We start from the raw sequence: 12,253 nt of genomic DNA on the forward strand, positions 1-12,253 counted from the left end.
TGCGTCTGCAGGAAAACGGTTTCTAATAAAGGCCTATCTGTAGGTGTGCCTTGAGTAACATTTAAGATTGCCCACTGTGTGACTCATTCCAGTAGTCAGATGCAAATAGGCAATTAAGGAATCTGTGTTCTCTTCAAAGCAATAAAGCAGATTTACAACCACTGATTGCTGATGGAAACCTTCCAGTATGCTAAGATGGTAGCATCCAGCGTCACACATTGACCTTATTACACTGAGTAACCATGGTGATCTGATCTGTTCCTTGTGGTTATTGCGTGTGCTCGTGCGCACATTACCACAGTTTCAGTCTGTCAGCGCTGAACGCGTCACTGCTTGAGACCCAGCTGGACAAGTTGACAGTTGGCAGTGCAAATACTGTGAAGTACAGCTGGGTTTTCCTTTGAAATTCCCCACTTTCAGCGCTCACATCTACCGCTCCCCATTTCCTTTTTCATTTGCAGTCATTTGCCTCTCCTTGAGAAAAACAGAGCTAAATATTTTGGCTTTCGGCCACTCAAATGTTTTGTGTCACTGTCAGCTTTGACATTTGCTTAGCCAGGTCTTGAAATGATGGTCCAGTGGAAAGTCTTTGCAGTAAATTGTAGGGGACAACTGCATGTTATCCCACCAGAGTGTTTGTGTGAGTTATTCTGTCTTTCAGACCAGTGCTGCCAACAGAAAGGAAACACTTCATTTTAGGTGGACATCAGAGATTAAATACAATTTAGAAACATCATAAAACTACAATATTTACTAAGAGGTCATTACAAGGTTGTAGTGAGGCCCCAGAAACCTATTCTAGTTTTGTGATTTTTTTGGCAGATTTCTGACTGATAAGGAGGACTTGTCTGTTTTAGAACGAGCTCAGTGAGGGGTGTGTGAGCTGTGCAGTAAAGCAATGTGAGTAAGCAAAGGGAACAATTGGCTTCCTGACTATAGATACTCCTTTACAGTTACACCTTCTGCTCCCTTTTGAATTGATCTGTGCTTTAGCTATTTGAATTTTAAAACATGACACTGATTCATGATCCCTCTCTTGCTTGTCCTTATCATTTTACTTCAACTTGTCCACACGAAGTTGTTATAAAGACTGCAACCAAATACGTGGCTTCATCCCATTCTCTTGGCACTGACCCTTATGTGAATATGCTGATTTAATACGGCCTGAAGTCCCTGACAACAATGAAGGTTTGTATTCAGTATGTCCAGGGCCTAAATATAGCTATCTTTGTTCAGGCGTATTATTGTGTCAGCACGATGTGTGAGGGATCCACTTAGTTTCATTATCACATTAAAATCCTGGGATTCGTGGACGAATTTCCTCCAAAGCTCTTGTGTAACTGCATAAATTTGCATGCCAATATTAAAATTGCAGCAAAGGTGTTACCGCTTAATTGTTTTCTCATAGTTTGTTTAATGCCCCACCGTGTAGTGATACTCCTCAATTAATCCCAATTTAGGTTAAAAAAAAACAAGCAGGTATGCATAAATGAGTAGAAACATTGTTTAGTCAGGTTATTAATGTTTGATGGTTTCAGTATGTTCTCAGCACTTTGAATTTGTCTTTAACAAGCCACCCACTATTTCTGCATTAAGATCAAAACCACACCGCAGTTTTCCACGAAAATGGCGGGTGTCTGTCTGCCAGCTTGCAGGGCTTAACTGTAATTAAAGCTTAATTTCCCTTTTATCTGGACTAGCTGGACAGATCGTTGCCAGGCACCTACAGAGGTGGAAACCAATCACTGGTGGAGGCAACGATATCACACCAATATGCCTCTCTTTCTGTTTGTCTTTCTCCTCTCAGTTTCTTTCTAGATCCCAGGATCTGTACTCACTTTCCTGTCGCAGACACTGAGACAAGAAGGAACCCCTGTCGGTCTCCTGTGAAGGTTTTGACTTATTCCAGGAGTCATTACCACCTTCGAAGTGCTAATTTTATTAGCACTGCTCAAATGGGTCTTAAAGGTCAGAGCCTTATTTAAAATGCTAAACCGTTTGATAATTGTGATCCATTGGGGTCATACAAGGGTGAGTAAAGTGCAAGTTGATTTGGTATGTGTAATGAAAGGAATGTGCTGTCATGTGAGGATCTGCCTTCATTAAAGACAATACAAAGCTATCATAAATAAAAATGTACTCAATAGATAAGTGTTGAGGGAAACCATTATGGGTTATTATTAGATGTCTGGACTGGTTACTTGTCCATCATGTGCCACTGCATCATCACTCCTGCACTGCTTATTGCAATCCATTTTTATCAGCAGCACATACATGGATCTCATAAAAGTTGGCCTTGACAGATTTAGAGGCTTCACCATGGTGAGGTGTGTTCACAGCCACAGGATAGGAAGGGAAATAAACCTGCTTTTTACAGCACTTGTCTTTCCATCCCCAAGTGAGCATTGTTGCAAAATAGAGGCCACACTTTGCAATCAATCCTTCGGGTTTATACAGTAAGTTTGATGTGCTGCTGTCTGGCCATGAGAATGTGAAGGAAATATAAATAATCTACCTATTTCTCTTGTTCAATAGTTTCTCAATTAAAGCGCATTGTCCAACGGCAGTTTGTTGAGAGAGAGAGAGAGAGAGAGAGAGAGAGAGAGAGAGAGAGAGAGAGAGAGAGAGAGAGAGAGAGAGAGAGAGATGCGCGCGCATCAACTCAACTTGCAGCGGCGGGAGTGGAGAGGACGCATGTGTCAGGTCTCGACTGGTTTGGCTGTGGGCATGGATGTAAAGCTTGTTTCTCTCTTTCAGTGAATGCAACGATGTTGATAGGACGTCGGGCTAATTGCTGAAGGAAGACACCACTGCTGGCTCACGTGACGGTGTAATTCCTGCGCGCGGTATGGACGGGTTGCAGCCAGAAAATGCTGGAGTTGGCGGTATCGGGGAAAACGCCGAGGAGCGGTATCGCGCCCTCGCCTATGACACTGCTCTGAGCACCTTGGTAGCAGTGGCGGTGTATGTGGTGGTTAAAGTGAGTCTGGACGGCTTCAGACAGTGGCGGGCCAGGATCTCGGTGCTCATCGTGGGCTCGGGACCTGTAGGGCTGACGGCCGCGCTGGTCGCTGTCCGCTCCGGTAAGGTGCTGAAACTGACCGTGCTGGATGAGAGGCACCGGAATGCCTTGCTCTGCCGGCCCCAGCAGATTGCCTTGGACCCCCGCAGTGTAAAGTTTCTGCTGGGACTCGGAGTGGACTTTGATAACATGGAGGGCTGTTGGCACAACGAGCATTTCTTCACCCGGATCGGCGTGTTTCAGGAGTACCTGCTGAGCATCCTGGAGCAGAAGAAGCTGAAAGTGGACGTCAAGGTGCAGCTGGGAACCAAGGTATAGCCTCCTGTCTGACTTCTGTACAGTTTGGCAAACCATTATCGCTCAGTAAAGTTAATACAATATGGAGGGCTGTATGCTCAAAATAATCTTGTGCTGCTACTCTGACATATAGGCTAAATCCGTTTTATAATTAAAATTTCCTCTCAACAATTTCATAAACGATACACCGATCTGAACAATAATGTGTTATGTTTTTATGAAGCATATAGACTCGTGCCTCATTTTGTAATGACTGTGCCTTTATAGTCTGTCAAAACCTGATCCATCCTAAGTGGCAGCACTGAAAGAAAAGCAGCTGTTGTATACCTTCACTAAAGCATCTGATGGCTATCAGCAGTGATGTTGACAGAGAAGTCTCTCCTATGTCCAATCACAAGCCCATGAGCAGGGCTGATACTGAAGATCACAACTTCCTTTTCATTTCAAGCCTTTTTATCCTCATCATCATGGCCTCCCTTATAACACCAAACACTTATATTGCAAATTCACAGGCATACTCATTATATTTGACTTTCTGTAGATTTCCTTGTTTACAGGTTTACATGTAGTATTCTAAAATTATCCTAAAGCTATCCTCATATTGGTTAATGCCAGGCTGAGAGCTGGCTCATCAGTTGAAATAGTAGTTATGTTAGCTGACCTCAAACCTGAGAAGAACCCTCACTTTGGTTTTTAGGCCAGAGAGGAGACACAGAATATAGTAAGCAAATTATAGTTCAAACCTATGTCATCCAAATAAAATGGATTTAAAAATGTAATCCTATTTAGATTGCTACGGATTTAATTACATATTTCTCCAACTGATGTTTTCCAGGGTATCCCCGAGCTAATGCATATTTAATTAAATTTGACGGTGTTATCTGACATGGTCACAAATTGTGATCACTACATTATGACAAAATTACCAATCTTATCCTTGTTTGACTAAACACAACTATGTTTATTTATGTAGCCCTCTCTATGAGCTTCATAACACTCAAACCAAGAGAACATTAACAGGCAAACAAAACCTGATAACCAGACCTAAACTTAGAACAAAAAAATAACCTACTTACACAAAATACTTAGAGGGAAGAAGCAATGGTTGATTAAAGTAGGCAAAAAATTATAAAATGTTCAGTGAATATGTGTGTCATCGCTGGAAATCAGAGACAAGACTTTATTGCTGCTCTATTAAGGTTAGAGCGTCGCTGCAACCCTGTGGATGCTGTGTAGTCGCAGTGGTACACTACTTGTGTGTAGCCATGCACTCTTTATGGCCAGCAGCTTCTTTCCTTCTCAGCTTCAATGTCTTAAAATCTGCTGCTGCTGTCGTGACTCATCAACCTTAGGAATGTGGAAAGCAAGGTCAAACGAATCTTTGATCACAACAAACTTGAGTTTTCACTGCCAAGTTTGCTATTTCCTCTTGATTAGACCATTATGTTTGATGAATGTTTTTTTTTTTTTACCCTGCCTATCAGTGGTTCAAATTTTTAAACATGCAAAGGTGTGTTTTAAATTGCTTGTTATTCGCATTCTCAATATTTTAATATAGATCTCTCAGGCTCTGAGCCATTTCAGCCCCCGAAAGGCCATTTTATTCTCCCTTTTATCCTGTGAATTGGCTTTGTCCTGCTCTGTCCTTTGAACAGGCAAGTACCTGCTGTTTACTGAGGGGCAGTGATGCACACACAAGCACAAAAATAAATCTCTCAGAAAGATGCACTGATGCAAAGACAAGCACAGCATCTGGAGCCCATTTTAATGTCTTGTAAGGGGGTATGCAGTTTAACTCAGCTGTTTATAAGAATAATAGGTAGTGGAAGAGGGATAAATCAAATCCTTTGGTTAAGTAAACTTTGTAATAATGCAAATTGTAACTTGTAAATTGTAAATTTAAGAGTAACATAATTTAAAATAACATTAAAAATATAATTAGTTCTAACTTTCATAATGTTCAACTGATACTTACATGTAACCTAAAATTACTAATCAATTAATCAATTGATTTATAGTTTTGAGAACTAATTGATCCTTTCACTGGTTTCTTCCATCAAAGATGTCAAACATTACAGCTTTTCACTTCACAAATGTCTTTCTTTGCTTGTTGCTAATGAAGTATGTTTTTGTAGACTGTCGTATCTCTAATAAATAGTAAAAAGTAGAGACTGTGTGGTGAAGATAATTTAACCAAACAACTAACTTATTGGCAAATGAATCAATAATGAAAATAATAATTAGTTGCAGCCCTATAAGCTGTAAAAAGTTTGAAGTTGATGTTGGTTTAACAAGCCTGCTCATATGATCCTAAAATCATGCATAATAATAATAGTAATAATAATAGTAATAATAATAATAATATGTTATGTGAATTGAGAACATTTTGCAAGTAAACATTCATCTTACAAAATACTTAACAAGTTCAGCCAAAACCCGAAAACATACAGTATAGTCAAAATAAAGCTATGAAAATGTAAATTCAACAGTAAATGAAGTTTCTTCCCGGTAATCTCTGCTTCAGTTTACAGAGGAATACCTGCGGCGGATCCAGCGGAGCGAGTGGCCACGTGTGATTGTGGTGGCTGATGGGTCGTGCGGCGACTCCTGCTCAGTACTGGGCATCAGCTCTGACTACACTGTGGAGTCCTGCCATGCCTATGGAGCTAATGCAACTATAGAGAGACTAGACCAGAGACAGGTCAGGACACGCATGCACCATCTGTAACACATGAACATAAACTAATGGGTGCAGTCACTCTTATGCAAACACTGAGGCAATAACCAGCAGGTTGCTGTTTGTGTAAAGAATGAAGGCAGTAGAAGCCGGATATTGCAGGATATTACTGTGAAGGCGACTTTATTTTACCTCATAAAGCTGAGTTGAGCAAACAGTGAAGTGAACCTGCCAATAGCAGCTCACACAGTATCTGACTCTCATATAAACAGCCAAATTACAGCGGACTGTTCAATCTCATCACTGTCAACATTGGCTCGATTTACTCATTGAATTTGATGAGAGCAGCTGTTGTTCTGATGGAGGAAGGTGACAGGGACGATAAAGCATGCGATTCATTACATTAAAATGCAGACAAATTATATTGACAGTAGTCTGCTCCTTATCCTGCGCAGATAACCAGACATGAGCTGGTTGATAGAGATTGACTTGTGCAGATGAACGGATGCTCTTGTGATTAAATATAGTGACAATCTGTAAAGAGGTGAAAGGCTTCTGGGCCTGCATTGTTTAATATCTGAACACACACATGGTCTCTCCCTTGCTTTTCTATGCCACTAAAACATTCATATCACAGTCTATTTAGAGGCTATGTGGATGCTTTTTATTGGAGCCTTTTCTCCCTGGCTGTTTCCTGTAATGATTGAATTTACCTCCCAGGAATATGACCTGGATGTCCCCTCACAGTCGCGGCTCTTTTACCTCGCTATTTACTTTAGTGGTGGTCTTAAATGCCGTTTGATCCAATGTGGCTGGTTTATGTAATTGAAAAGAAAATTGATCAATTCTGGCTAAAGGGAAAATGGGGAGTCAGTGCCAGGCTGAACCACTGAATGAAAATCCTGCTCCTCGTGAGCCCCATAGGCAGACATGGTATATAAGTAATGTTGTATTTATTTTCATCACATCATAGGGTGCATGTGTAACAATAATTAGATTTACTAGGTAGATATATTGTTATATTGATATATTATTGTCCAAAATGACGTTATCAAATTTAACAGTCATCTCACTGCTGGTCCTTGCTGCTGGTATGTTTGATCATATCTGAAATGATTTGATCCAGTGTCTTTTCTTCTTTTCCCTCTCTCTCTTCTCTTCAGGTTCCCACTCCTGAGATCCGGGCCCACAGCCTCTACTTCGACCTGTCCGCTTACGGGGTGGAGGCTGTCCGAGAACCCCGAAATCCCACGGCCAAACCTGGCTTTCACCTCAAGATCTATGGCACCTTCAGAAACCGCTACATGGCGCTCGCCTGCCCCGCATCTGACACCAAGATGATTCGCTTCCTCAGGCACACGGCCAACTCCTCTGTGAGCCTTTTGTCCTCATTTGATACAAATAAATGTGGATCTATGTTTACGACCTATTGTTGTTGATGAAGACTATAGGTATGAAGAATACGCAGCTCTATTTCCACGTTGGTGTACTTTGACTGCACTATTGTGAAAGTTAATTTGTGATCTTTTGGGGTGTATGTTTGTGTGAGTGAGTATTTAAGTCTGTGGATGAATTTGAGTGTGCGTGTTATTTAAATCTTAGTGTGTCTGAGCCAAAGACAGCAGGAAATTAAGTAATGGGGAGGAGAAAGAAAGGTGTGTGTGTGTGTGTGTGTGTGTGTGTGTGTGTGTGTGTGTGTGTGTGTGTGTCTCTGTGTGTGTGAGTGGGGAGGTCATCTGCGTGCTGCTGTTACGTGCTGGATTTATTTCTTCCTGGGCTAAACAACAGACCGTGGGTGAATTTACAAACAATGAGCAGTCAGTGTTTAATTCAAGCTCTCTTGTTTTTTTTGTCAAGAAGCCTACTGCGGTGGTCATGCTTAGCCTGTCGTCACAACAAGGCGAACACACAGGTACACAGCAAGACCATCCTCAGAACGCTTGTTGCTATGTGGGTGGCCATTCGGATGCACTGTTACTTGGTAACAGATGACTGTGCAAGTATGGGTCGAAGAAGAGCAGAGTTTAGCAGCGAGGAAGAGGCAGAAGGCGCACAATACCCACAATTACTGTAGAATGGATGAGAAGGCACACAGCAGCTTTTCTTCACTGGTCATGCATTAACATAAAATGAATGAGTGCTTTTATGAGTCAGAGTTGCTTTGGTACAGATAGAAAAAAGGATCCAACTAAACGTACTTTAGATGTGTGACTTGTTCTTGACCTGTAGCACGCTATCGAAAGACTAGGTTTGAATTAGGCTGCAACTAATTCATTTTTTTTATTGATGAATTGCTTTTCTTGTGAAAATAAAATATTGTACACAGAAAATATCGCATTTTACCAGAGCCTGAAATGATGTCTTCAGATTGGTATTTCAATAGTTCAAAATTAAAATATATGCAATTCAATATCATATATGGCAAATAAGGACTTGTTTTACTTGGAAAATTAAATTAATTAAATCGTGATACTGATCTCAGTAGTTAACAAATATAACTAGTAGTTTTAGCTTAGTCATGATGCATTTTTTCCATTTCTCTCAACCCAGAATATACAACTTTATATGTAAAGACACATCAATATCAACAAGGTTGAATAAACATAAACATTCCAGTGATTTATCGTAAAAAAAAATGTTAATTTCACAAAATCTCGCACACTGATCTAAGAGAAATGGCGTGTTGCTATAGTTTCACTGTGGAGGCACGATGACTGACATCCTGTGGGGAAGTGAACTTGTCTTCATGCATGAGTCAATGCAAAGGTGTTCATAAGCAAGTCACTTTACAAGGAGATGAGATTAAAAAAGCTGATGTGGAGGGAATGACAGATGCTACAAATAATCTCTCTCTGTTTTGCTGGCCAGATCATGAAGAACATTTTCCACCAGTCCTTCAATGTTTATAAGACGGACATAGAGCCTCGTCTCAGCGACGTGACGCTCCACCAAATGCAGTGCAGCCGCCGTCTTTTTGAGATTCAGTTATCACACAGACGCATCAGCGCTGCCTTCATAGAGGGGGACAATGTGGCAGTCACGGTGGAGGGGGAGGCGGCACGCGTCCTCAGCTTCGACACAGGTACATCTGTCTATAATACACCCGTTATTGTGTTGTGGAGGATTGGAGAGGGTATTTGCCCAAAACACGGTACAATATTCTGATATGTGCAATCTTTTCTAATCTCAGAATATTGCTAGAGGTGAGCCATAAGATCAAGTAGAACACAGAGGACTTTGAATAAATGAGACCACGTGAGAAAGCGTGCGATGGAAATAAAAGAGATGCAGGGAGAGGATGAATGATTTTGTATGCGTGCAGTATGTCTGTGTGAGTCATTACTGCACTCAGTGGCCTTTCAGCTGACGCTTATCTGCTTTTGTTTTCATGCTGCTCTATCTTTATTTATGTGCTGCTGTATTCTTTTCATTTCAGCCAAAACTCTATCTTCAAGGCGACTGTTTACTATTTGTCTGCAAAATGACCAACACTATAATTCCTATCATGACTATGTTTGGCTGAGATAGATTTTATTTTATGTGTGTATGATGTCTGTGATTTATGTTCTCCCTTTCCTTCCCTCTCCACTTCATCATCCTCTTCATCCTCCAGGTTGTGGAGTGAATCTAGGTATGCGCGGTTTGGAGTCAATGGGGACGTTCATTTACCGGACAGCCACCGCTGTGGACCAAAATGATATTCTAGAAGCACTGTCTGCTAAAATGCAGCACTCCAGACAGGTGGCTGAGACCTTCAAGCAGACGGGCCTGACTCAATCAATGTATGAATGAAACACGAGGACGACCAGGTGAATGCATACTGCCGCCTTGTGGGAAGTGGTGGTGTATTATCTGTGTTTACACTGAATTGAATCAAGAGTCTGATCCTGAACCACTAATGGTGACATATGAATGGAGATGAACATTGCAATGAAACAATACACAGTGCATTGACTATGAATGCACTGCACTGGATGTCTCTGTTAAATGTGAGAATGTAAGGTAATAAGAAAGATTCCTCCTCAGAAAGATTTCACTTGATTTCCAAAATCTAGCCGATTGTGTTGTCTGGACATCAGTGGTGAGGAGACTGTGGCGTAGCATCATCAGCTAGAGCTGAATAATGTATACAACTTGTATTGTCTGTAATTTAACAGAGGAACACAAGTGTAGAGTCCAATGAAGTCAAAAGTGTTACTATCAAGCTTTTTGTGTTTGTGTGAGGCAATCATTTTGGCGATGGTGTTGTAAACTGCTTGCTATAGAGTGCCCTTTTTTGTGTGCTTTTTTCCCCGGCAGATTTCAAAAGGGCACAATGAGCCAACTGTAATATCACAAATGAATTTAGCTTGTGTTGAATTTTCCTCAAGGTGATATAAAATGTCTCAAGTATCTCTTTGTTTCATTTCAGATTACATGCAATTTAATCAAGAGTAAAGCAACCAGAATGTAGTAAAGTCAGGGCTTCATCAAATGTTCTGCAAATTAAGATAACAGTAATGACAGCCTCAAAATAGACACATCTGTTCAGCTCTGTTTGATTACTCTGAAGCACCAAGTTTTACCAGCTGAGCTCCACTCCATGTAGTATTATGTGTTGTTTCCATAATGGCTAATATGAGGCAGTACTGCCCTCTAGTGGTGTAGTCTGTCTACTGCATATGTCTATCCTCAAACTTCAATACCTCTTCGCCCTGTTTGTTTAAGTAGGACGACTGATTATGTATTTAATAAATAGAAGCAATTGATGGAACTGACAGGGACACAATATCTTCCTATAGGACACAAGTTGCCTTTCTGGTTTTCTTTTCTTTTGGGAAGCACTTTGTAATGTTGTTAACACAAGTGCTATGTAAATAAAGTGTGTTATTATTATTGTACGACCACATGACTTCTGCTCTTTCTCCGGTTGCTAGCTTCATTGTATCTGCATGAAATACCTCAAGGCCGGACATGATCCAGAAAAAAATTGTCCCACGTTACTTAATATAAATCTCTGAAATACAGTAATGTATGTAAATGTTTTTAATTTTGTTTAATATGATAATTACATTTACATATTTCATTTTAGTATGACAGGCGAGCTAGGAGTGGATGTTTTCTCTGGAGACTTTAGTTTTCAACTTTTCTTGTTGAGACCTCTTCTCTAGTCAGATATTAAGGCTTGTTGTTGATTTGTTTTCACAATGTCACCAGTCATCATGCGGAGGGTTTAATGGATTGGTCCAAAATTAATTAAAAAGTTAACTGACTCAAAGTTGTGAATTTATTCAACAGGCTTTACAAAGCTTTAGTTCTAATGGGACCTGATCTATAATTTGAAGCTCTCTTACTGGTTGTTTCTTACATTAGTCCTTTTGTAGGACCTGAAGTTTACTCCTTCATGTGTTTATTTAACTTTTGAAAGCATAAAAAAACGTTTTTGTTTATCCAAGTGTTATTTTGCTGTGTTGAGTTTTGATTATGCAAGTTCTTATATCAAGCAAATGTTCAAGAAATATTTTACAATACATACTATGACATTGTATATGGCATTCTTGTGGCACACTGAAAATTGTTATGGCATTTTTTCTGTTATACTATATTATGTAGTATTTTAAGAGACGCAATTACGGTATGCAATACTCTGACTCGTGAAGGCACTCTGGCAGTATGAGAGATTTGTTTAAAATATATTTCAAATTAGCACAATTAAAATATAATTATTTAATAAATATTCATTAAAACATAAGTGTGAGTTCCTAAACTGAATTGTATATTTTCTATTAAACCCGATACTAATGTTTTTTTAGATGTATTTTGAAATGAAAAATGCTTTGCACTGGTCAGGACGCACATGGCTGAAAATAATATTTCACAGGTGGTACATCACTGAAAAAAGGTTGAGAACCACTGCTCTAGCCAAAAGACAACTTGAGGCTCTCCCCCCAAAGCTGTTTGCTCTGTCTAATTAAAACATTCATCCGCTAGCTGTGTCCTCCAAGGTCAATAGTCTGGACCTCTGAACCGACCCCTGGTGTCGCACAAGGCCTTTCATTAGATTAAACACAATGATGAGAAATCTTTTATCTTTGCATATAATTAAAGCTTGGTTGAAGGACAACTTAATCAATGATGTGGAATGACAAGTTCGTAAATGAATTAGACCTGCCAATGGGGGGCTTGGCTGCGATCAATGACAAATGTTAAGCAGAGAGCAGATGGGTTGTAGTAACAGATACAGGCATCTATGAGTCCAAAAATAATATTTGATTCGT

The 12,253-nt window shown here is 40.1% G+C and overlaps 1 protein-coding gene across 1 annotated transcript; it reads left to right on the forward strand.

Moving 5' to 3' along the window:
- Positions 1 to 2,684: 2,684 nt before the first annotated feature.
- si:dkey-234i14.6 (uncharacterized) lies at positions 2,685 to 10,957 on the forward strand. The gene is made up of 5 exons (XM_068603547.1): positions 2,685 to 3,334; positions 5,844 to 6,020; positions 7,160 to 7,369; positions 8,865 to 9,078; positions 9,610 to 10,957. Exons 1-5 carry the CDS (start codon positions 2,849 to 2,851, stop codon positions 9,786 to 9,788), a joined length of 1,266 nt encoding a protein of 421 aa, XP_068459648.1. The 5' UTR covers positions 2,685 to 2,848; the 3' UTR covers positions 9,789 to 10,957.
- The last annotated feature ends 1,296 nt before the right edge of the window (positions 10,958 to 12,253 follow it).

This window comes from Clinocottus analis, unplaced genomic scaffold (genome assembly GCF_023055335.1).
Source record: "Clinocottus analis isolate CAN_PGR_092001 unplaced genomic scaffold, fCliAna1.0.p SCAF_6, whole genome shotgun sequence".
In the NCBI taxonomy this organism is placed as follows: Eukaryota; Metazoa; Chordata; class Actinopteri; order Perciformes; family Cottidae; genus Clinocottus; species Clinocottus analis.